The sequence below is a fragment of the Cheilinus undulatus genome, linkage group 6 (assembly GCF_018320785.1).
Source record: "Cheilinus undulatus linkage group 6, ASM1832078v1, whole genome shotgun sequence".
Taxonomy (NCBI): Eukaryota; Metazoa; Chordata; class Actinopteri; order Labriformes; family Labridae; genus Cheilinus; species Cheilinus undulatus.
In genome coordinates, this window is record NC_054870.1 from 40,046,460 (window position 1) to 40,073,435 (window position 26,976).

A 26,976-nucleotide genomic window follows, 5' to 3' on the forward strand; every position below is an offset into this window, starting at 1 on the left:
TGACCCGTCATAGAGTTGATAAATAGACGGGGAGGAGCCGAGAAGAGGAGGAGGAGGAGGAAGGCCGGGGAGCAGGCCACAGCAAACTCTACCGGAGAGATTGTAAATGACCGGGAGACATTTGTGTGACCTGTCATCCTCTGCACCACTGGTTCTCATAAAGAGGAGTCCTGGCTGGCTGGGTAAGAGGCCCTCAGGGGCCCATGAGAGGGTTGGTACACAAGGAGAAACATTAAAACACTGAATCACACTGGAAAAATGTAAGACAGTGTGAATGCACGCCTTAAAATAATAAAAACTGTATTTTTTATTAACACATTTCATGCAAAGATACACTTGACAAAACCAGATGAGATGATAAAACACGCAGTAACAATAAAACATGACAGGAATAAACAAAAAGGAGCCATCAAGCTATATGGAATAAACACAATGCACACACAATATTAAATATTCATAACAGTTGATACTCAGCCTCCCTTAACAATGAAAACATTGGTTGCCAGTGCCTTTATGATAAAGTACCTGAGAGATGCAAATTCACCAACAACTTGGCAGACTGATTTTATGACATTCAACTGAAATAGTAAAAATCAATATTAAATACATTAAAGAATAAATAAGCATTGTATCATAAATCTGCCAGCAAGTATGAAAAAATAAGACAGACAGAAATGTCTTGATTTATATTCACAAGACAGATATAAGTAAAAATAAGGAATTTACATTCTAAAAAAGAGAATAAGATAATTAGGAATAAAAAACTGCAGTAAACTAAAACAGGGCATTCAGTACAAAACCATTTTTCCAATATTCTCTTCTTTTTGATAATATTTTGTATAAATATAAAATACATCAAAGAAAAAAAATCGTAAATATTGTAAAAACATGAATCTGCCTATTAGTATGCAAAAAATAAATACAAAATGTACCCAAGTTTTTTTTTCTTCTACAATACACTATTTTTGAATGTTCTTTGTATAAGTATATAAAATATCAGAATAAATTGTGAATAAACTTAATAAACTTATTTTTGTGAATAATGTTAATCATTCAGAAGTAATGAAAATTTTCAATTATAACAGTTCTTTTTCCAATTTAAATTCTCTTTCTTGTTGAATATATATTTTATTATATTTACACATACAAACATATATATATGTATGACATCCTAACCATTCCTTCTTTGTTGATTTTACATTTTCATAATTTCCATTCATATTTCTTAAATGTTCTGTTTGTATCTCTATAGAACAGTTTGATTTTTTCTTTACATTGAAGATGTTTAGCAACTAAGTTTGCCTTGCCATGCCTTTATGGCTTACATTGGATTCTTAGAATCAATAAAACATGCCTATGTAATTTATCAGGACTCATAACAATCATAATGATTTGCAAATTCATGAACACAGATTCCAGTGTATTTATCCTTACTGTACAGTAGACAGAGGTGCAACTGAGTCTTCTTGGATTAAAAACATCAACCACTAGTCACAGGTTCAGTGGTTTGAACACAGCTCTTTTCTTTTCACACATCAAGTATCCTTGAGCAAGAGACTGGTGAATGCAGCTATAGAGAAACAAGACATGAAATAAAATAAAATTCCATTGCAATTCTTGATTAGTTTTGCAGCTTTTATTTGTGTAAATACCTACACCTTTTAATGCACTTGGGATTACAATCAGCCAGTTCAGTCAATGAGATAGCATTACAAAAACATATAAAGAATGTCTAAACTTTACATTTCTCGCTCTGAATAAAAAAGACAAACAAAATAAGACACGTTGACATATGTATAAGAGTATACATTATTGTAAAAAGACACTGTTCTCTGTTTTGGTGTTAACGTGGAATGCAATAATGAAACCAGAGACAGACGATGAACACAGCAGCCTTGATATGAAGTGATACCTCATAACAATCGAAGAGCTGTAGGCAGCATTAAGGGTCAACAGAATATGTGGTCCTTTCCAATCCAAGGCACTGAGGAATTTTACTCCGATGCAATTTCAGGCAGGTCCTACTGATAAGGAAAAAATATTTGTGTGGCCACTGGAGACAACATTTGAGAGAAGACATGCCACAGTCTCCCCCTCTCAATGTTTAACAGATTTGATATATTTCAGAACTTTAAAACACAAATGATCGTGCATGAGAAATCTAAACAGTCACATTCAAAAACAATTACTCAAGAGAGGAGTCATGTTCTTGGCACATCAGATAGGAGGTGGTCACACCTGCAGTATTTTCCAGATAACTATAAAAACAGTTCAGATGCTTGTTTGGATGTCTCAGACAAGGGCAGTTCATCATCCTGTCATGCCATTATTACAGAACTATGACACATTTGTGAAGCAGACGGTTCAGGCAGCAGACTGTTGACAAGTAAAACTTTGGTATGACCACAAACATAAAAGAAAAATGTCCAGCATTTGTTAATAATAAACACAGGAGCTCCAGCTGTAAAAACACACCGACAAATAGGATAAAACTTTAGTTTTTGTCCTGTCTAAGGCCTGCGGAATAAATAGAACTGTTTATAGACACATCAACCCAGTTAGTGTTTGGATGCACTGTCATTTGTCTTAGTCAGTACGTTTACATGCACAGATAAGTCAAGCTGTGATTACAGCACCATTACGGAATTTAACTGGACTACAGTCCTCATCCCAGTTACATGGACAGTGAGAGAATTGATTTATCGAGGGTTTCCTCTGCTCAGTTATTCTGGCTCTTTTCCTGTTGACAAATACCAAGTGGTAAACTGTATGTTGAACAATGAAAACATGGACAAATTTTACAGTTCTGCACATACTGTACCTTTTCTATGCTTTATTTTTGGTATAGATGCAATGCACTCTAGCCCTTGAGCTATTGGCAATCTTCAAAGACAGAAAGAAGCCATTGTTCGCATTTGTGCTCGTCAAGTTCAAGCATGGCACTGAAATTTCCAGCCACATTATCTAGGTGTGTTAGCCCAACACTGAGAAGTTTCACTTAGCACAATATCAGCCAAACAAACATGCATTTTAAAAGTTCAGTTTTAGCCAGATTGACACAATAATTTGACTTTTTTTAACTGCATGTAAATGTACTGAGCCATGTGTATATTTTAGACCTCAGATCTTGGCAGTCCTAGCTAAAGGAATGACAACATCCCGTACTGCCCTACAGCTACTATGTCACCTATGATTGTTCTTAAAGGCTGACCATCTGGACAGGCTGGTTTTCAGGATGATTCAATATTTTCAAAAGCATTCAGACCTCAGGGAAAAGTTGTAAACGGTGGGGCTTGTCTGAGAATGCAGTAACAGTCAAAAGTGTTTAGATCATCTCTCATATCAGCTACAGGAGTGAAACAGTCTCTGGCCGTCCACTGCAGGAACAACATATCTCACAGCTCAGGGTCCTTGGAGGTCTCCTGTTCGGGATGGTCCACTCTGTAGTGTGTCTGCAGGCGTTTCCTGGTGATTAGGCGTCTCCATTTCATTGCAGTGGATTATCAAACACAGCGTCTGGTAGTACAGAGATCTTCAGCTTCTTCTCTGGCCAGCTGTACTCCTTTGGTAACTTTGTCTAAATCACAGAAACATATGTACAAAGTAAAACAGGAAGACAGCAGAATTTAATTCAAACACAAAGCTTAAATACAGCTCTTTTCTTACCTCCTCACGAGTGTTCAGTTCTTGTAAATCCCCGAGCATCTGCTCCACAAACTCCTCAGTCAACAATATCTGAAAGAGGAGAGCAGAAGGTCAAACAAGCAAGCAAGAGGCATTACATTAAAAATTTAGGTTTAAATCTGGGTCTGTGTATGTTTACCTGTAGCCAAGGGCCGTGTGCAGCATATGGATGCTCTTCAGTAGCAAAAGCTCCTTCGACTCCTGTAGACACAAAGGTAATGGCGGTGTCTCCATTGATACTTTTGTATGTGAAGTGTCTCCCATGAAGCAACCGGCCTCTGTCAAACAAACAAGTAAAATATAAACACAAGTGCAAGAGCATATAGTTTATTCCTAATAACATCGACTCTGAGCCAGTAACTGAACATCTGTCTTTCTACAAGACAATAAAAACAAACTTTTGAAACATTAAAATCAAGGTAGTAGTTCCCTTACATTTTTGATGAAGTTTACCTTTATATTTTAAAGAACTTTTTATTGCCCAATATGAGTGTGACAGCCAGCAAATATATATTAGCTCAACAAGTGGGTCGGGACTAAGGCAGGGCAGTTAATCAAAATTTAGATTAAATTGCAATATTCCTTCCTGCAATTTTTAAATCACAGAAGGTGCAATATTTCTTTGACAAGAAAGTGTTTCAAAATACCAGTTTAGCTTTTTGAAGCAGAGATGTTTGTGCTTTGAACATTCAAGTTTCATTCTTTTCTAGAATAGTTTGCAAAAATGACTTTCCATTTTTTGTATACATTTTTCTTATTGAAAATGAGAATGACATAAAAATTATAATTCCCTTCAGTACAACAGTTCATATTGAATATACAATCAGTCAAAATAATCGCAATATTATTTTCTTTAAAAATCTTACAATGCATAGAATTGCATAGTGGCGATTTTAGCCTCCTGGCTTGTGTGCTTCTAATGAGCTAGATCAACTTTGAAAATGGCTGAAACGGTTTGCTAACAGGTCATTATTAGGGTCAAATGCACATCCTTTTCATGTCTTTTCTTTCCAGTGTTCTAACTTTTATTCAGGTTCTGGCATGGCTGTACAATGTTCGTTTTAAGAAGGGGGGTTGTATTTAGGAACAGTCAATTTTTTGAAGGAATAAAGAAAAAAATATGCTTATTTGTTTTCTTTAAAGGCAATTTTAAGTTTTTTTGTTAGAATATTGTCGTTAACTTTTTAGGACGGGACATTTTTTGCTAACCTTCATGGGCTCCCAAATGTGGCAGGGCTCCAGAAAGCTTTCCCCTTTATCCCCCCTCTATTGGCGTCCATGGGTGACATTGAAGTTAGTCAATCATAGTGTAGTTACTTTGTTTCCTAAAATAAGTTGTTTTTTTGTTTTTGTTTAACCCTCAAAATTATGAAAGCAGTGTTAAATTCTGAAGCTTATCTTGATTAACAAAATGTGTAAATGTCAGACCTTTTCCCCCACAACACTTATTTTTTAGCAACAATCCAAAAATCCATAAAAAAATAGTGTGGAACTCATGCAATGTTAACTCCTGTGTTGTCAGTGTAGATTCTCATTCAGGTCATGGTTATCTCAAACTTTATTAAGGGGCCAAGTGGACTTGATTCAATCAAGTCCACTTGGCCCCTTAACAGTGATTTGGATAACTTCTGATTTGGCCAACAAAGTATGTAATCACTGACGCACTGAACTGCAATGGAACATTGATACAAAACGAATTTCAGTTCAGCTCACTTCTTCAAGAGAAACGACGCTAAACTTAGCTCTGGGTTGGTCTATCATTCTGAAATTCACCCTGATTTACAGTCTCTCCAAGATCACAATTTAGATTTTGAATGCATATTTAGGTGTAAACAGACCTTATGCAGGTGTCATAATTGGCATCTCTCCTACTCCCTGCTCTCACACAGGTTTCTTTGTCAGCTAACTCTGACCTTGATGTCTCCTCAATCGAAGACAACATGAAGCAGCTTTATTTTCATTGCCTTCCTGTGCAGACGAGTATTCTATATATAAAAAGAAGCACTTCCCATTAGACAGTAGTTACTTAGACGATGATTCTTCAGTAAAACTGATGCCCAAAATGGTTTTATCAGCCACAGACACACAAAAGAAAGCTTTACAATAATTTTTAAGATGTGTAAACTCCTTTCTCTTGATTTTGCTGTTTGTATTTTCTCTTTCTAGTCTCTATTCATCTCATTTGTGGTTTCATATGCACTCTCCTCAACTTTGAATATTAAATGTAAGCTGACTGACACTGATCATGTGTTAGCTAACAGATGATAGAGCAGCGTCACTGGATCCTAGGTTATCAGTATTTCACTTCAGCAAAGCATGACCTTTGTCCTTCTGTAGCCTCTTCCTGTTGTTTGACACATTTCTGGTAAGACAGGCGAAGAGTAAAGATTGGTCAACGATCGGGAATACAACAGAGAAAATCCAGAAAGTATGAAAAACACTGTTAAAAAAAAAAAAAAGAGAACCAAGGTCTATTTTCTTCCTTTAGTTTCAGGTGGCCATTCATGTCACAGGTTGCATTAATCTTTACTTTGAAGCCATTCTGTTCACTTATAAAAGCTCTGGGCCTCAAAACTGACTAGTTTTTTATTTCCTTCACACTTTGAAGTTTCATCAAAGTCAAAGTAGGAGGGGGAAAAATCAGAGTTTAGGTCTGACTTGTTGAAGCCCCTTTTAACTTCTAAGAATGGCGTCATCTGCATTTTTGCTCTGATGATTCATAAAGACAACCCACCACACCCATTCACCATGAATGTTTGGATTAATCTTTATCTGCCTGCCTTAGGGACATTCCTAACCGGGAAATATCATGTTGGGAGAGGTAAGAATGATACAGTACCGCAGGCAGAGGGGCAGCAGCGTGCCAGACTCCTGGTTAAATTTGAGATGGACGCTCTCTAGCTGTCGTGTTCGGACCAACTCATGAGGAACGATGGCTGCAGAGCTCTCACTCTCCAAACTGTCCTTACGACTCCTGAAAACAAAGAAGAAAGTAAAAAGAGAAAGGACTTAATTTTGAGTCCAAAAAGGCAATTTTGAAATTTAGAATAAATGGAGGCCCATCTGGTCTCCCTTCAGTCATATTTCTAATCAAAAACTGTGACAAGCAAAAGAGAGAGAGAGAGCACTGTTCAAACTGCACAAATATGACGATAAGATTTTTGTTCTAAAACGTTTCCACTATTGTTGTTCAACTTGGACAATGTTCAGATGTGCAGGTGGTCGCCTTGTGTTAATAAAAAATTGAAATTACAAAATATTGGTTACCTAGGACACCCAGACAGATCCTTTCTGATGTCACATTTTTACCTTACATATACTTACTGTTGTTATCTGTGCATCATTGCTAATCTAATTAACAAAAATTTGATTTAAAATGTTTGTTAGTGACAGTTTTTCGTGTAGGAAAGATGAAATGATGGCAGGTCAACGTTAGTTCTGTGATCATAAAAATTCACAGCATGGACAATACGGACGAGTTATCCTTCAAATAGAACTTCAGGTACTATAGTGGAAACATGTTGAAAATTAGCCCAGTCTGGTAGTAATGCTACCATCCCTGTATGTCAACAGAAGATCCCTGGAGGGAAAAAAAGATTTGGGTTGGGGAATTTTATAATGCCACTCTGATAAATGATAACACAAAGAAAGAGATCAAATGCCTTCAGGTAGGTGTCAGGATTCTTTGACGTCAGGTCAGAGTGTCAAATAACACTGAAGATGCAAGACAAATTCTGACATGCCAGTCTTGTTGAATCATGGGCTGTGTCCAAAATCACTCCCTATTTATTAGTACACTATATAGTGAATTTGCCATTTTGTAGTGGTGTCCGAATTCTGAGTGAGCGACATAAACAAAATATTATTTTTTTCCCAAAGATGATTACAGATGTGAGACAATAATTCTATGCAAACATTTTGGTAAACATACATTTAGTAACAGTTTCAAAGGTATATACAAAAAAATCTAACATTAAATTTAATGTGTTTAAACCTTATTCCAAGACTGTCTGCATACATTTTAAGACCCTTTTGCATCTACAGTTTCTAACCTATGACATTAGTGACACAGTTCCCTATACGCTTGGATCTGACTGTCACTACATGGAAAAAGCCAAAAGTATCTCTTATTGTAGTACACTGCACTGATTGAGCATTCTTAAAACATTTTTAGACTAGAACATGAGGAGGAAGACCTTGGTTTGATACTGTAAGGTGGCTGACAATGGAAAGTTTAATTATTTTTTTGGTTTAACAACCTAGAGTAGCTACACCACAGTTTGAAGAACACGTTTTGCACTTCAGTTGAAACTTAAAAGTAGAAGACTGATTATGATCATGTTACAGTTGCAGCTGATAAAGTATAGCTCACTATTGTTGAGTGATATCAGTTCTATTAATCTGGCAGATTTACAAAAGAACATCAAATGTGATTAAAACTAAATATAAATCAAAAGCAGAAAAACAAATTCCAACCTCGTTTGTTAAAAATCTCATTTAAAAAGGCAACAAAATTTAAGACTAAGACTTACATTTAAGACATTTTAATACTTTTCAAAAGCCTTCATTTTAAATAAATTGTTTTAGCAACTTTTAATACTTTTACGACCCCGCGGACACCCCGGTTTTGAGTGCAGATATTTTCGATCCCCTGCCACTGCCATGGATATCTATGAGCTGTTGTTGTAACATGTTTTAAAAGTGAGATGGCAGTGACATTACAGTTCAAAGCAGGAGTAGTGTCCAAATCTGTTTTTGTTTTGTGCTGTTGAGTCCACTATGTAGTCCACTATGGGCAACTTACAGTGAATAGTGAGTAGGGAATAAGTGTGTGATTCCAGATAAAGCCTTGGTCTTGGGGCAAACCGGACACATTAATGGTTATGTTACACTACAAGAGCGTTTGTTGTCCCTGATGTACACACTGACATTTTGAGGATGGTTGCGACGATGCAGCTTGGCCAAAATCTGTCCTTACAACTAGACTTAAGAGGGTAAAAATGACTGAAATATGTCTATAACTAAAATGTGCTACTGTCTAAAGACTAAAATTAAGACTAATTCTAAAATAGCGGCCAAAATTAACAATACTTTGTTTATATGTATGTCTTTATGTACAGACTACTCCAAATCTATTGCCCCTAAAGGGATTAAAGAAGTTCATTAAAGTGAAGTGAACTTCCATTAACACTGCCCATTTATTGCCATTGTATTAAAACATCAATATTATGAAAAAACAAGGGACTGGAGAGTTTCATGAAACTAGTAGTATTGGTAAAAAAAAAAAAAAAAAGAAAAAAAGAAAAAAAAAGATAGGTGCTCTTCGGCAAAGGTGTGAACAAATCAAGAAAAAATATTTTTTTAAAAACCAAGGCATTTGTCCATACAAAGAATAAAAGCCTTTATTAAATCCACATGTTCTTAAAGAAGAGCATGATTAAAATTAAATGCATTAAAGTCAATGCTTTAAACCATGCTCTACTTTAAGGACATGCCAGTTTAATAAAGGCCTTTATTTTTTGACAAATGTGATATTGTTTGATTTTTACTCAAATCGATTTTTTAAAGTTTATTTTTATGTAAGTAGTTGAACATGTGTGTAAATGAACTAATCAGTTTGTGATGGAATAATCATGGGTTTCTCCACAAGGAAGTGAAGATGTAGTAACTGAATTTTTTAAGGGCCGAGTCATGTCAAACAAGCCTTTTGACTCTAATTGTAACCCCCTGCATACATTTGTAGAAATTTAAATCAAAGAATGAAAATTAAAGTGAATTAAAGAAATCATGAGATGGCTGTATACTTTTTGTGATTTTATATTAACTAATAAAACCTGATAAAAGGAAAAAAACATTGAATTGCAAAGAAGAGGGAAAGTTATGTGGCTTTGAATGGCTATGATGAATGGCTATGTATGGGGTAACAAAATCATCTGTGGCAGGAATGTTAAGTTCTTTTGCCTTTTCCGTGAAAAATACCCAGATTTCCCAGCTCCTCTAAAGGATCCCTCACCTGACCCTGCAGAGGAAGAAAGGCTATTAGTTGGTGACACACCACTGTTTTAAGTTTGTGGTTAAGAAACAATGGTGATAGCAGTTCAGATGTCAGTGAGTCACTGCACATGTTGGAGGGAGTTGTCCTCGTGAAACCCCTCTGCTGAGGTGGAACTGTGTTCATGCGTGTGCGTTTGGTATGGGAGGAGCACTCACTGAGGTCTCTCATGGCTCTGTCTCTGGCTGTTGATGGGTGGTAGTGCTGCCTTGCTGTTAAACTCCAGTCCTTTTCTCAGCGTCTCCCTGATCTGCTCTGTGTCTGTCAACACACAGACAAAGATCAGCACGGAATTATCCCATCATGCACTGCTGACAGAAAAAAAAACAGAACTCCTCCATACAGATTGGTTTAGCGTTCTTGGATTTGCTCAGTCTTAATTTAAGGATCTGGTCTTTTCACTCCTTTGGGACTTGGCGTACCTTTGTCTGAGAGCCTCCGTGGCTGTGATCCGATGCAGATGGATCGGCTGTCCTCCTCATCCTCTGGCGGCCGACTCAGATCGTCCCACACACACTTGGCACTGACCCCACTCAGGTTGGAGCCCTCTGTCTCAATACCCTGGTCCACTCTCTCCTGCTTGGATGAGCAAGGAATATACGCAATCATTAACACTAGCCCACATAAAACTCACATATGGTTCACATTTCCAGATGTGAGAAGACGGTGCTTTAAGATTTATGAGCCAACAGAGGGCGCTTAGTTCTTTCTGAAATTTACAAATGGCCTTCTTTCATCTATTTATATCTTTATATATGGAAAATCACTTTGCCTTACCTTACTTAACTTTTTGGAGTTCAGCTGCATATTTTAGCCCTTTATCTATTTACTGAGCTTCATTACAGTCACAAGGAGTCACAATTTAGCATTGTACAGAAAGATAATGTGCTCAAAACTTAATAAAGCCTTACTTGTAGGTGTGGATCAATGTCAAAAATGGTCTCTCCTCGCCTCATGTCAGTGATAAGCCAGGGGCCACCCGCTCTGTACACAGGACAATCATCAACATTAGCTTCACACAGCGTTAAACTGAAGTTAAACACAAAGTTAATAGATAAATAAGTAACAACACCCATCACTGGCTGCTTCACAGTACATTTGTCTAGATGGGCTGAATGCATCTTATACCGCAATGGCATTTATTTGATTACATTTTCAGTTTCTGACTTATTTCATTAATATGAATGGAGGGGACATAAATACTTAGTTTTACCAGCTAATTAAGTCTGTTATCTATGGTTTATTCTTACTAATGAAAACAGGTTCAGGTGACCACTCAATTTCAATTTTTTGCACACAAATACAAAAAAACAAATCCGACTATAACTGTGGACATGTGGGTAATGAAGTTATCTTTTCCACTAAGATAAGATTAGATAAGATTAGATAAGCAAAACAAACAGACCAACCTCAACTTGAGTTTTTCCTTTTCATCCCTATTCCTTATACCTTAAAATTTGTTCAAAGGACTTAAGTTTTAAGTCTCAAAGATGGCTAGTTCATTTTTGTGGCATTGTAAAAGAATTACTTTGATTTCATTTAAACACTTTGTAAGGATTGGAAAAATAAATTTTACTTTGAAAGTAACTGCTCCATGAAAAAGTGTAACATACAGTATTATTCGGAGCTCTGCAGAGCTCAACATCTGTCAGCAGATTGCAATGTTGATATTTGTAGCTATTAAGGCTTGGTTTTACTGTTGCTTTTAACAAAATACAACTTTCACAAAATATATGTATAATATATAGATATTACTCCCATTTTTAAATTACTAAATGTCTGGTTTTGAAAAGTAATACATTAATTTTAAATTTTGTTTGTCTTGTGTCAAGTGTCACAATAATAGTAACAAAAGGTCATATATAGAATAGGAAATGGTGTGTACATTCCATTATAGGTTAAAATAAGCTTGGAAATATTGGAATATCCAATACTGACAAAAAAAAAAAAAAAAAAAATCACAACTCTCTAGTTTGAACTTACACTTTGACTCCACGCATCAGCTCTAAGATGCCTTGGCCGTTCCACTGTTGTGCCGCCTGTAGCTCTTCTGTACAAACACCTACAATCTGAGGGAGAGAGAACAGAGCATGAGGTGTACTTGTAATTCAGATCAGTTAGCTAGTATTTTTACTTTAATTGTATCAACTGACCTGCATTAAGAAGTTTCTAGATTTTTTTTGTAGTATGTCTCTTTGTATATAAATGACCATAATGTACAACCAGAGTTAAATTATTGTATGTTTCTACATATCTGACCAATAAAGCCTATTTTAATCCATATCTGAATGCTTTTTCTGACTGATTACGACTCCCTTTTTCATTTCCGATACTAAGGCCAAAATCCCTACGTGAAATTTCTTTTATTTACAAGTCTTACATAAAATTCCTCAAACAGATGTGGCATTATAGGGTTCTGTGTCCATATTCTACATGCAAATTACGCAACTCCCTGTAGATGTCTGTAATTAGAGGCAAAAGATCCAAAAAGCACTCGTTGTGAAACTGCTTATACTAAGCAAGTACTAAATATTTAGACTCACCTGCAGAAAGCTCACTGTGCCAAATGGAGTTTGAATTGGTTGCATTTGTGGGTCTTCTGTTAGCAACATATGCTGAATACGTGACTCACTGTTGTCGAGAGGACTGTGCCACGATACATGGTCACCACTACAAAATGTATTTTCTGTAAAAGAGAGAGAAAAAGACTTACTGAATCATGACAGATCATGAGTGTTAATCCACAAAGGGCATTTCCATTTACCAAAAGGATGCAGTCTCACTTTCCATTGTTTAGACAGTGTACGAATTCTGAAGAAAAGTTAAATAACAGGAAAAGAGGGAACACAATTGCCAAGAGAAAGAATTGGAAAGAAGTCAGGACCAAACTATGACAAATAGGACATAAATGCCACATTTCCATCTAAGGAATGTAGCTGCTTGGGAGGTTACATGTCCCAAGTCCAGATTCGAAGCAGGAGAAAAGCAGGGGGGAAGATGGCCAAGAATCAGCATTCACTTAGCTCAGGAGCCCGGCCCACCCACGCGCAAATTGACCCCAGCTGGATAGTAGAGAAGGGCTGTGTAGTGAAGAGGGGAGAAAAGCCTTCTTCTCTTTCCTCATGGCTTTTAAATACCCTCTCCCTTCTCAACCACACTTTGTTGTGCACTCAAAATACACGGCTGAATGGTTTAAGTGACTTAGCACCAAAGAATATACCCATTACACAAAGTATACATTAGCATAGTGCAACAACGCTCTTGTTTACTACTTTAATATGAATGTTTTCACAAATGGTAATGGGTAAGAAGGGGAAATTAGACTTCCTGTCAATGCCCAGAGCACCAACAAACACAAATAAGGCATGCTTAGCTAAAAAACTGCTCCCTGAAGCAACTTCTCTGTCATGCATGTTTAATAACTGGAAAGAACAAGCTTCTTTTACAAAGAAGACATTCTTCACTTTATAAACATCTCACAAGTTGGCATGGACACCGAAGCCAAAAAGAAATTTATCTCAGAAAAGCAGATGTAGATGGATCACCTACTACACTATTTATACTGCGTCTCTATGAAAAACAAAAATCTTGACTCTTAAAACTATTTTTTTCATGGTGACTGAAGTAAGACTCGGACAAAAGATGGTCTTCATAACTTAGTCTAACAATTATTTCTTGATTAATTTGATATTTCAGCTATATCATAAAAGTTTTAGAGTTCACAATAAGGTCACAAAACTGTCTGTTTAGTCTAGACAAATGCTAAAAATGAAACCAAACAACAAAGACTATTGGATGACAGATAAAATCTTATATATAGCATACATTCAGTTAAAAAGTCTGAAACACTTTTGGATATCAGAAAGTAAAATGAGATTAAAATGCTTTCCTGGTCACTGGACCACACATCCGAGTATGCACTCTGCAAATATTCCATTAACATCAAGGACACGGGGAAACTGTAAAACCGGCATTCACAACTCTTTAACATCATAATATGAGATGAATAGACTTTGGCCTTAAACAGGAGGTGTTTAATTATTTAGTCTTCTCAGTTCAAAGATGCTAAAAGCAAGTATCACCATTTCCCAAGAAATGGTTTTCACTTACCTGACTGGAAAACATAGCGAGCCAAGCCTTGCATGAGTTCAGCTGGCCAGGTTGGAGGTGCCGTCTCACCAACCTCTCTTTTAAGTCTAAAGGTGAGCTCAAAGCCAAAGCCACTGGGTCCATCAGGCCCTGTGAATCTGACACACACCAAGAGGGAAACCAGGTGGACAACAGTCAGAAGCTGTACTTCCTTTGTGACAAGCACGAGGGATGTGAAAATCACTACGCTTGACAAGATCAACAAGACTGTAGAATAACACAGGATAATTGGGTGCTATGTTGGTTAGTGGGTGGTCTGCTACTCAAGGGTTTTGTCAGGCAAATATTTCACCTACTCAGAAAGGTTTTGTTTGATCCTCACCAGGATTGTCAAAATCTTTGCAACACTGCATGTTTTAAAATGAGACAACAAATTTAAAGACAGAATTGCAACTAAACTCCCACATACTTTCAAAATTTCACAAAACACTAACAACATATCTGTACAAAAATTCAATCACAGCATAATTTTGAAAAGTATGCAGGGGTTTAATTGGAATTTGTAATAACTGAGAACAAAAATAACTACAATGACAATGAGTGTCTACCACTTCTATTTTTATTGCTATGCTATAAAAAGAAACCTCATTGTTTACATGTTTACTGATATAGAAGTTTAATCTTCTAATATGGAAAAACTAATCCACATATTTCCCTTGTGTTTTTCATTTAAAAAGCACATGAAGACTATAAAACAAATCTTAGAAACAGTACTCTGCCTAGCTAATTCTTATTCTAAGATTTTCTTGAGCTGTTTTTGGCTGTTATTCAGGAAATCAGGGAGAAAGTGGGGAATAACATAAAGGATAGCTAGTTGTCACAGGTTATATGTATATGTGCATGCATGTCTTTTTATTTGACATCTTATGTAAGACATGAAGTTTGATTGAGTTTAAGGTGTTTGATGTGATTTTGATTTGCATAATGTTTGTTAAATGGATGGCCATTTTGTTTCTCCTCTGAATGTATATATTTTATATACTTTCTGTAAGGAGGTGTGTTCAGTTTTAAACACGTTTTTTTGTTAAAGTTGCATTGTGTGTAGGTTTGTATGACCTTATGTGTGTTGGACCCCAGGAAGAATAGTCAATACTTGTGTTAGTGCTAAATGGGGACCCTGAGGAAGAAAGAATACTAGGATACTTACTCATGAACCCTATTGTCCCCATACAAGTCACTCAGTCCAAAGCTGACATAGTGCCAATGCTCTTGGATATCCTGGGCTGGACAGCCCATACTCCTATACATGCTGATATAGTCTAACGGGTCTGGTCCTCCTAACCTGTGAGACACACATAATGAAAATATCGACCTTAGCAAAAAAAAAAACACAATGCCTTTGTTGTCAGTAAACTGTATTTACATGCAGCACACCTGAGGACAGGTAGTGGTTTTAACTAGCATTCATATGGCGTGATACATTCATTAAGGTTTAATTTACTATGTGCATCACAAATAGCAGAATATTTGATACGTATTACATGAAATGATCATAACATAATAGCAATGAGTTATAGCAGGGCTTGGACATGAAGTTAGTTTAAGTGCTAGCTTAGCACCTTAGCTTACTGTGAACCAAACGTCTGGTCAACACTTCATAAACTATGTTAACATATATTCAGAGCACACAGATGTGCCAGGCCGACTTAAACATATGGGTAAACCTACCAGTATTTAACAATGGCTGTTACTTGAAGCGGGTTTGCCTGTTCGGGGTAAAGTCGCCGGCATTCCCCGTAGATAGCTTGCAGTCCGGGGGGAAACAGCGGCACCAGCCCGTGGGCTTGAGCACCACTGGTAGGCCGTACCTCATCCATGCGAAGGCCTCGAACAAATCCAGTTATAGTGGAAAAAACAACACCTGTGCAGTTATTTTCCTTTATCCACCCCAACTTCAATAAATACGAGAAAAATAATTCATTAAAGTTTTACTCTGTGGCGGTTAGCCAACGAAATTTAGGTGTAACTACAGCCGTTCTGCTATACTCAGCAGGGACACAGCCTGTTGCGCATCCTCCACAAAATACAACCGTCCCATTGGTTGAAGAGGTATGGTGACGTAATTACTGACACTTCTAATGGCCAATGAAGACTGAGAATTGAGGTTCGTTTTGCTTTGTAGACAACTATGATTGGCTACAATTCTGTCAATCAAACAGTAAAACGATGCCTTTTTCCGGGTTAGAGCTTCAAAGATTTTAAGGGGCCAAATGATGAATGTGAAAGCCAAATGGGTCTTTGAAGAAAAGTAACAAGTGGTTGAAGAAGTAATTAGTATATTTATTTATGTAAAAGTAGTGATATTATATCAACTTTTAAAATACGTCAGGGATTTATGCTTTTAAACACTAATAATGTCATAAAAGTCCAACAGTTACATCTAACTGTGTTTATTCATTCATTATCATTCAACCAAAATGGCTCCGGGAAGAATGTTCTACTTGTAGAAGTGGAGAAAGCACAAGATTGCTGTACTCAAATAAAAGGATAGTTATTTTGGTAAAAATTTACTGAAGTAGAAATAAACGTATAAATTGACTCAAGTAAAAAGTAATTAGTTTAAAGTTTATTTAAGGTACTGGCTGCTTTGGATACCAAGAGGTTGTACAGAAAAATAACCTTTCCCTGATGTGCAAATACAACAACAGAAAATTAATCTCAACCGGGTTGTTTAGGTATATCATAACTTCTGAACAAAGATAAATCGAACAGCTGTTTTTGGATTTAATTTGGTACCATTGTCACCTTAGTACACAAAGTAAGGAAATTTGTGTTTGTTTTTTTCTTTGTTCTAACATTGCTACTCGGCAATAAATCTTATACTGATGGAAAGCCTGTTTTTCCTCTTAAATGGTGCCACATTTGTAAGAAACGTGTTTGTAAGATGAGCAGCGGAGCTGAGTATGTGGGTTGCACCCATGAAAAATTTCTGAAATCTTCCCTGCCGATGCCCAACAGCTGTGCTGCATGCCATGATGTAAAGTCAAAACCAAACAACTGGCCTTTTTCTTGTTACTGGCAGAAGGCCTGAACCTCCTTCTGACTTTTAGTTGTTGATGTTTTTTAATATAGGGAAGTACAATTCTTCCTACAAAATAAGTAAAAGTAAAGTTACTGATTTCAAATTCTCTCAAAAAAGTGCAAGCACAGAACAAAGCCACTCAATTACAGAAATTTGAGGTAATGTATGATTTAATCACAGGGGAGTTTACCTTAACTACATTGTCCTTACATTATGATGTATTTTAAAAATACATCATATTTGTACAATGATAAAATATCACAATTTACAAAGTGAAATTTGAACAAATTATTATCAAATGTGGGGCTGTAGTAAAAAGATGCATTAAAGATAAAATAGCATGAAAACGACTTACATTTTTATTTTGGGGGGTTTTTGTGTACTGAAAGCATGAAAAGGAATACTTGCACAGTTGACTGAAAGTATATGTTTTATTAAAGAAAGGGCAGTTACTGTAAAGGGTCTTGCAGTCAGAGTTTATTCATAAAGTGAGCGTTATGAACATTTCTTGTTGAGTCAGAGTTCAGTTAAGATACACCCTCACTTTGAGGATGTTGCAACCAGGAAGTCACCATGACACCATCCTTATTTGTGGAGGATGTGGCCACTGGCCAGGAATCTAACAGTTTCAAAATGACTGTTCAGCCATCAGACACTGATCCTTGTACTCTTGATGGCCATGTACGTGTTTGATTAGAATAATTTCATAAGAACATTTAGCAAATATCTGTAGGAGAAAATAACTTAAGGTCCTTTTCATTCTAGTTACTTCTGCCTTGATAACTTTTTAGTATTATGCTTGTGCACATGACACATCTTACTGTTTTCCTAAAATGAGAGCAAGCAGAGTACTCCACTTTATTCAAAGTTTTTTATTCAGAAATAAAACATACATGATACATTTGACTGTACAGTTTGAGGGGAAATTAAATATTGAGGAACAAGTTGATGTTGAACAATGTATCAGATAAGCGATAGAAGTTGCATTTAATCTCTGTCATCACACTGATGACTGTGGTGTTTTGTTAGCCACTTGTTTCATGTGAAAAAAAGATAGTGTGCCTTTCTGTCAGGCATTAGAAGGCCTGCTATTCTTCATTTTATACAGATAAACATGCAATAAACATAACACCACGCCTTACAGGTGCAGTTATACAAAATCACTGTTATAAAATGTTGTGTATCTCCACAATATAGCATGTAGGCCTTACAAAAGTAAACACAAGACTGAAGGACTGTGAACAAGACAATGAAGCCAGGAGCTTTAGGGCTCCTCCAGGATGGTAAAAAAACATAAAGTCACTACTTCAGACCCTCCTGTTATATTTTTAAGTCTATTATACAGTATGTGTGTAAATCTCTCATCCATGTTGGTCCATTAAACACACTGTTGTTTAAAAAAGAACTGCTTTAAACCAGAACTGGTGCACTAACAATGACTGAAGCTTCCAAAAGTCCATCTAACTTCATGCTATTCCTTCAGTGGATGAAGCAGGAAATGTTGTTAGATTCCCATGATACTATAATTAAAAAGGATGTTGGCTGTCACATGTAACTTTGTTGTTTAATCTAGCTAACTGCCATCAGCATGGCTGCAGATTTTATGGAGCTAGAGCTGAGATAAGAAGATAAGAAAAAAAGGTCATATGCTGTATAAAGCAGGGGTTCTCAACTCTCAACAAAGAAATGTGTACAAATGAATGATACTGTGTCCGGATTTAGAAAGGTGGAGTACCACAGGGATCAGTTATTCATACTGTAAATCAATTATATCTACAATGTTGTCGATTTTTTTTAAAGATATGTATTATTTGCAGATGATACAAAAATATTTTGCTCTGATAAGAATTCAAAAGAATTTTTGTGTGGTGTAGAAAGGTAGAAGAAAAACCTCAAAACTTGATATAATGTCAATAAATTATCTCTGAATATTAAGAAAGTTAATTTATGTTTTTTAATCCAAAGGAAACTGATGGTAACATTAGATTCAAAATTTGTCATGTTGACAATGAATGAGTTTTTGAGACCATATTCTTCGGGGCTGTGATTGATCATAAGATAACATGCAAAAAAAAACACTGAATACATTAAAGGAGAAAATTTCACATTCAACAACTTTTCTGTATGGATCCAGAAAAATATTAAATCATAAGGCTTTAAATTCAATCTATTACTCACTAAAAGCTCCTCATAGAGATTCTTGTGTGTAATAATAGGGATCAAGATTTAAAACAACCAGAAATTCAATAATAAAACCGCAAAAATGAGCCATACACATCATCAGTAAAGCTGAGTATTACACTCACACAGATCCCCTTTTCTAAATCCCCATGTAATGAAATTTTATGACTCGTATTACTACAAAATAATGCAAATAATGTTCAAAGCAAAATGAAACACACACCCCCTGACTCTGTAAAAAAGCACTTTTTAGTTCAGGAGAGCTGATATAATTCGAGTTTCTTTGTAAATTTAATTGACAAAAAGCCACAAAAGGTACAAAAAGGAGACATGGTTCTATTGCTGGTGTTTAATTAATTCTTTAATGATGCCAATATACACTTAAAAACATGAAATTCACTTTTGTTTTTTAAAGACGATGGTTTGTAAAGCTGTTTTTAAGCACAGAAGTGTGATTGATTCCTCTGTTACTTTCTCTTTGGAGTTCTGGAAGTTGGTAGCTTAATATGATAAGAATACAGGATAGGCCTTTATAAGCAGTTTGCTTCTGCTAACCCAATGCATGACTGCTGGCTTTGTTAAAAATGTCTAAACTGTGTAAAATGTGTGAAATTTGTGTTATGACTGAATTAAACTGCCAAAGAAATGTAGCCTTGGTTGTTGCAGTAATTTTAAATGTGAAATAAAATGTAAATAGTAATCATTAAGTGAAATGACAAGACCTGATTTATTTTCATGAATAAATTATGGTGTTGGAAGATTTTACTTATCTCTCAGTGTTGTACTTACTTTTTGGACATGTATGCAGACATGTATGTTTTATATGTAAGCAAGGCCTAAAAGGGTCAAACTGGGGGGGACCATAGTTGTGAGGAAAAATCACGATCCATACAAAAGTTCATGTGTGTTAATATCTTATATTTAACCTGAATAATAACCAGTATCAAAGCAACAAAAATGTATTTTATTTATAATCTATTTATGCTGTACTACAGTATAGCCCTTATTCAAAATGTAAACCTCTTTTCTTCAAACCAAATGAACTCTTAGGCAAGTTACCTCAGACTTTATGGCTGAGCTGATGTGCAAAAATGTCAGGATGCCAAGAATAAAGTAGAAGGAATTGAATAACTGTGGGGAAAAATAATTTAATAATCCAGAAGGGGGCTAAATATGACAAAATCAGGCAAAAATTGGCAGAAAAAGTGGTGAAAAGTAGTTAGACTGGAAAAAAGTGGTTAAAAATGGCAAAAATGAGATAACAGTGGCAAAAATGAAAAAGTGTTTAGAAAGTGACAACAGTGGGCCACAGAGGGAAAAATATACAAAAAGGTGCAAAAATTGGCATCTAAAGCCGTGAAAAAGGGCTAAAAAGTAGCACAGATAGGTTAGGTTTAGGTAAGTGCCAGAAATTGGTTAGAAAAGGTAAAAATGGGCCAAAAGTTTGAAAAAAATGTAAAAATGGGCAGAAACGATGATGAATAGAAGACTAAAAGTGGCATGAATAAGTAAGTTGAACATTACAATGCAATGGTTGTTTACACCCTTTTCAGCTCAACATAAGATGACTGTTAGCCAAGCGCTGGCCCAACTCATTCGCATTGATATCATTAATAAATCAGAACTGGGGAGTGCCCACTTGCTGTTTTTTCGAGGGCACAACCAATTCTTTTGGCTGGCTTGTATGTGGAGTGATCTTTCTGAGATATCTGCCAAATATCAATAAAAGGAAAAGAAAGAAAAGGGAAAAGAACTCATAAATTACAACAGAAATGTATTCAGGTTGATTTTCTTTATTAATAATAATAGAAATTATTTGATATCCACTTTGGTACATTTTGAACATTCATTGAGAAACATGTTAATGTCAGTAGAATATTACATTGATTGAAATTAGCCTCTAATATGCCATTTGTAGAGCTATAACACACGCAAATATACAGTGGTAAGAATTCATGATTAAAAACTGAGACAATGGAATAAAAGTATTGATACTTTCTTTTTTTTTTAAAGATTTGTTTTCGTGCCTTTATTAGCTAGAGGAGGACAGTGGATAGACTTGGAAACAGGGATGAGAGTGGGGGAGAGACATGCAGCGGGGGGCCTCAGGCCAGATTCGAACCCGGGCTGCCCGCGTACATGGTGCGCGCCTTAGCCACGCAACTACCAGCGTGCCCCAAGTATTAATACTTTCTTTGGGTGCATTTTCAGCTCTGAGGTGCTGTGTAGTGGTACCATACCAAAAGAACTGAGCCCATAGACGACACCTGAGGACACCACCATCTATGGAATTCAGTTCTCATAGTAGAGCACTTAAACAAGAAGCCTCTTAATACTTGGAGGGTTAAAAATCTGCCACAACTCTTACTTTATTACTAATATTCAGTTCATTCCTATTAACAGCTTACACACTGACTGACTGAATGACGGATTGATATTTATCTTTACATAAATAAAATCAAAGATAAACCAGTGAAAACAGCAATGTGTGATAATAAAATGAACCTAAGCAAACATTTCAGCAAACACATTCAACACAAAGCAAACATGACTTGTTTAAAAAAAGGAGTAAATGAGGTTTACACTTATTTAATCATATAATTCATTAACTTTATAACAACCATAATACACATCTTAATTCACATTGGTGCGAATAGGTGTTCAAATTCCGTTCAAGTTTTTTTTGTCAGTTGTTTTTACAACCACTCTTTTGTGAAGCACTTTAAACAACAATTTAATCTGTATGGAAGATGCTACAGCATATAGATGAAGTTTAACTTACTGACTGGCTTATCGAGAGAAAAATGAACACAGATCATAAGCAGCTTCTACAATCTCTTCTCTTCCTCGCACCTGTTGGAAAGGCTATTCTTATACAGTTTCTCACACAGAATTTGCTCAGTCTAAGTTAATATTTTTCAAACCATCCCATAGATTTATCCTGTGAAATTACCCTGCCTTGTTGTTCACAGTTTCTTAAGGTTAACAGTTTAAAACTTTTAACTTTCTGTATAAACTAGATAACACAGCAATAAAGGCACCTAGAATTGAGGGAGCTGTATAAAAACTTGTCAGATTATAAAATAAAAACCTGTTTAGGAGTATATCGAGGTTTAATCATCAATGATCATCCCTGTTTCTCAGGAAAAGTTAACACTGAGTTTGTTTTCTTAACGATCCCACAAATACACCCTCTAAACTTACCAGTCTTTGTTGGTCAAACAAGGAGTTTCTTAAGGTTAAGGTTTCCCCTATCAGTTGAAAACTTTAAACTTTCTGTATAAACTAGATAACACCACTAAAAGGCACCTAAAACTGATGGAGTTGTATGAAAACTTGTCAGATTATAAAATAAGAACCTGTTGAGGAGCATATCAAGGTTTAATCATCAATGATCATCCCTGTTTCTCAGGAAAAGTTAACACTGAGTTTGTTTTCTTAACAGTCCAACAAATACACCTCTTAAACTTACCAGTCTTTGTTGGTCAAACAAGCAGTTTCTTAAGGTTAAGATTTCCCCTTAAGTTTTAATCATCCATCAGCTGAAAGCCGTTCTAGCGATCTATCTTAACTGAAAAAAAAACAAAATAAAGCCATCTACAACCAATGGAACCAAATGATAACTTCTCAAATCATGAAATAAGAAAATGTAAAGAAAAAAAGAGGTTTAGTCATCAATGAATATCCCCATTTCTCAGGAAAAGCTGAGTCTGAGTTCGTTTTCACAACTGTCTCATAAATACAGACCTCAAACTTACCAGTATTTGCTGGTCGAGCGCACAGTTTCTTAAGGTTTCTCAAGTTATACTCCCCATATCTGCCAGAAAAACATTACAAATTTGTATATTTCCTGACTAAAACCACAACAAATCCATCAACAACCAATGGATCTAAATGCAAACCTCTCAAATTATGAGATAAAAGCATGTTGAGAGGCACGTTGAGGTTTAGTCACTAATGACCAGCTCTATTTCTCAGGAAAAGCACCGTGATGATGAGCGATAACATCACCCCTCCTTCTTCTATTGAAACATCACGCAAGAGGCCGTTACAATTGCAAATAAATCGATCTGTAGTGATCAATCATGGCTGGCATTTGAGTCATACAGTAGTTACAGATTTAATCTTAAGTGTATTTTGCTGTGAAAGGTTTGGAGAAATGTCCTGTTTTCTGAGCTCTAAAATGGACTTAAACGCCTGATTAGATCCACTCAAAGTCTTCTGGAGACTAAATAACCCTCTAAACTTTGTTGTTCCTGGAAATGCTTCATAACCACTGAAATGAAACTGAATCAGATCATTGTGATATCCCTCTGGTCAAGGGATGAAATGACTCATCATTTATGGCTGAACACTCCCTGAGCAGGAAAAGAACTTTGGGACACTCAGATAACTAGCTGGTTGATGTATCTTTGAACCGACCATGATAAGTTGGTTATTAACCTACTGGATCGCTCAGAAAGATGGAGGCCAATATTGACAGCGATGGCAGGGTTGAGATAAATCCTCAATGTTATCTCTGTCACTGTGGTTTAGACAGCATGAGTGTACATTCTTTTAGGAGACGTGTAATTCAGCACAATGAACTTCTGGTGGAAGGCCACACCTGACCGTGTTCAGGAAACTCCTATCTCTCCGGCAGTTTGACTGGGAAACAACCGGTTCTGCTGCCTATTTCACCACACAAGCAATGTCCTACTGAGGCTGTCTGAGCTACAGTTGAAAGATAGCATTATAATCTAGGCACATTATCACAGTATGACAGCATTAATACTACCCTTTAGAAAATGTGGAAGTTGGCATTTCTTTGTAAGAGCTTTTTTTAAAATGTCACAACTTAAAACATGATGTCTTGTTATGAAAACACAAATATTAGTGGACTATTTTGGATAGTTTCTTACCTTTATACTTACCCCAGTCATTCATTGAGAGTCTCTATCCTTCTCTTTGACACGGCAGAAGTATAACTCCTCATGAAGGCCCTCCAGGTCTGTTGTTTTAAGTTTTAAATTAAGTAGCAAAAAGCAGCAAAAGACAGAGCAATCAGGAAGCCATCCCTCCTCAGTTCACCTGCGTTTTCAGCTCACTCTCCCATGTCCTCCAAGTCCCAAGAAGGGATACGGCATACTGTGTGACATTCAGAGCAAAGAACCTTAAATACCACCACCTTTCACATCACCCATCAGTCTCCCTCCCTCCCTCCCACCCTCCTGCTCTATCTGTTTCTCATACACTCCCTCCGTTCGGTAAGCCTGACAGTCACTTCCCAGTAAGAAGGAAACAGTGGGAGTGAACAGCACGCCCCCTCACAGTGAATCAACACATAATAGTTTCTGAGGAAAACCATCTGACTTGCCCTGCCCCCTGTTCCCATAAAGTAAGCAGGGGAAAGGCTGCGTCTGCTTGAGGAACCAGGAATTCCCCCACAGGCCGTGAACAGCTGTCGAGATGAGAGAATGATGACGAGGCCGACACAGGCCTGGGGATGGATGCAAACAGAAACTGTGCTTGGTGTTTAGGCAGTCTTTAACACACTACAGTATTTTTACACAATCAGAAACTGGAAACTCTGTCCAAACACTGTGGGTGTCGAAATGCACAGGCATGTTTGACAGCAGGTTTCCTAGTAGTTATTTATCTTTCTTAATATCAGCTCAGCAGTGTATACATGAGTCATGTTCAGGAGATCGATTCATGTAGATGTTTGAGTGTGAGGTCAGACGGGTGTATTCAATAGAAAAGTCATCCTAAAATAGCTTTATTTGCTCTCTGGTCATAGTCAAACATTACTTATGGTGGTGAGGCGTTCAATAAGATAAACATGACAACGCAAGGTCAAGGGAGGTTAAAAACATCTTTTGTTGTTTGTTTTTTAAAGCCATGGGCATTCAAGAAGTTTCTTTGTAAAGTTGCCTTGTTAAAAAAACACCCGATTTCCTCATTTGTTCACCTTCATATACGAGAAACCAGTCTGGACTTCTTCAGAAAAAGCCCAGTCAGATTAAGTTGACAGATTTCCTTGATCTGGACAAAAAGGGGGAATCCACATGGTGTTGGAAAAAAACTACCACACAGTTCCCCTCTTGTTCTTGGATGCGCATTTGCACATATTTCCTGGATGTATGTGCTCAAAATGTGTCATGACTTTGTTTTGCAATGGAGCACACCCAGATCATGTGAAACTGAAGGTAAAATCCAAAGTTAGAGACCTTACAGAGTCCCACCACTGATGTGCAGCAACTCTAGAATCCACTTTCAGACTCCATCCTTGGGCTGGTGGGATAAGTTGCAATTGACATTTTGCGCCGGACTTCAGAAACAAGCCTGGCTTTCATGCTGCTGTTTGAACACTGGGGAAATCACTCGCAAAGGTCACTGAGCCCATTTCCTTTCTTTCCTCCACATGCATCTAAAGACCTGTAACAGCCCCTTTCAACTGCACTTCACTTACTGGCAGACATATTCACATTTCTATATATAGGAAGTGAAAGGTGTAGGTAACCAAAGAGCAAATAGGACATGAGACAGCATATTTTATTACAGCTTTTTCCTGTTTTCCTAGTCTTAAATCAACTACACATGGAACCTTCATGTAGTATATAAAAGATATTTAATCAAATTACACTTGGCAGTATTCACCTATTTTACCACAGCATCCTAGACAATAATTGCTCAAAGCTGCACATAATAACTGCCTGTTTTCTCTAAGATGGAAATCTGGAATGTTGTTATAATACTGCACTGCTGTGTTCCAGGTTAGTTAATTCTATGAACATGAAAGTCTGACAAACTGTTTTCATTTCTGTCACTTTCTGAACGATGATTATCAAAAGTAACTGTATTATACATAAAAAACATCACAATCTTACTAAGACTGACAACTGTTAGACAACAGCAGATGAAACATATACTCCTATAGTATTTCCTTTCCTTGAAAATTCCAAGCTAACTAGCCTGGATGTACTCCTTTTCCATAGTCTAGCATTTTGTCATGCTAACTTATTAGAAAAATTCAAGGAGTCTGAAAAATTGCTGCCAGTTCACCACTTTCTGTGAGACCACTGTATAAAATAAACAGTGATAAGGGGAAACTGGTTAACATTTTTAGATGAAATACTCAAATGCGGAAACACAGAAAGGCGAATCCACCTGCTTTGCAAGGTTACTGAAGTATCTGACTGAACTATGATAAAACACATCAGTGCTGCTGTTATTTCTGACATTTGCACCAAACTGATAAAAATATGCATTTGATGGTTTTTAATTAGCTCAGACATCTGCTTTGAATTTTTTTTTTTCTGAAAAGGCATAGCTTATGTGATGTAGAAAGGTCACAAACTTTATATAAAAGGTAGAGTGTTACTGCCTCTAGCCAGCTTTACCATTCAGAGACCACTCCAGTCCTCTCCTGTACCTGCGCTGCCTCGGCTCTGAAAGCTCCGGATTTAATACTAACATTAGTATTAACATTAGCTAGAATGCTAACAGTAACATATCCGCTACATCATGGTGTTTGTTGAGAGCGTTAAGTGTTCATCGTTCCTCACTCAGTTCTTAGATAGTTGTGAGCACATTTTCCTATTCTTCTCTGTGTGAATGCACATTATGCACTGATACACTAAAAATATCTAGTATTAATGGTGCATTCCATTTAATCTCTGAACTCTGAAATTCCAAGATGCCAGTCAGATACGTCATCAAAAATGCACCCTGACTTAGAAACTTGGAGAAGCTCTGGTACCTTGAGTTACCAAGTCATAGCAAGAGGAACACGTTCAACTTGGGTGAGATATCATCCCAAGACACCTGAGGTCCAAGTCAACTGGAACGCAGCATTAGTACAGAAGAATGTGAATTGTTACACACCTGCCAAGACAGTAAAGATATA

General features: G+C 36.6%; 1 protein-coding gene across 2 annotated transcripts; it reads right to left on the bottom strand.

Moving 5' to 3' along the window:
* Positions 1-1,633: 1,633 nt before the first annotated feature.
* Positions 1,634-15,893, bottom strand: sufu (suppressor of fused homolog (Drosophila)). Of its 2 annotated transcripts, none has more exons than XM_041789754.1 (12): positions 15,554-15,893; positions 15,033-15,167; positions 13,847-13,983; positions 12,280-12,422; positions 11,720-11,805; positions 10,648-10,720; positions 10,159-10,312; positions 9,895-9,997; positions 6,524-6,658; positions 3,824-3,962; positions 3,667-3,735; positions 1,634-3,577 (listed from the first exon to the last, which is right to left on the bottom strand). In XM_041789754.1, exons 1-12 carry the CDS (start codon positions 15,700-15,702, stop codon positions 3,488-3,490), a joined length of 1,413 nt encoding a protein of 470 aa, XP_041645688.1. In that variant the 5' UTR covers positions 15,703-15,893; the 3' UTR covers positions 1,634-3,487. The 2 variants fall into 2 exon arrangements, with proteins under 2 accessions (XP_041645688.1, XP_041645687.1); XM_041789753.1 differs by having other exon boundaries at positions 10,159-10,315.
* Positions 15,894-26,976: the final 11,083 nt, after the last annotated feature.

What these genes read in the sequence shown, in the direction of transcription:
- sufu (XM_041789753.1), bottom strand. Translation starts at nt 15,702, where the DNA reads ATGGATGAGGTACGGCCTACCAGTGGTGCTCAAGCCCACGGGCTGGTG. An exon ending in TCGCTATGTTTTCCAGTCAG is followed by an intron (nt 12,423 to 13,846) that starts GTAAGTGAAAAC and finishes TCTCTTTTACAG; the next exon opens with AAAATACATTTTGTAGTGGT. An exon ending in CACACGGCCCTTGGCTACAG is followed by an intron (nt 3,736 to 3,823) that starts GTAAACATACAC and finishes CTCCTCTTTCAG; the next exon opens with ATATTGTTGACTGAGGAGTT.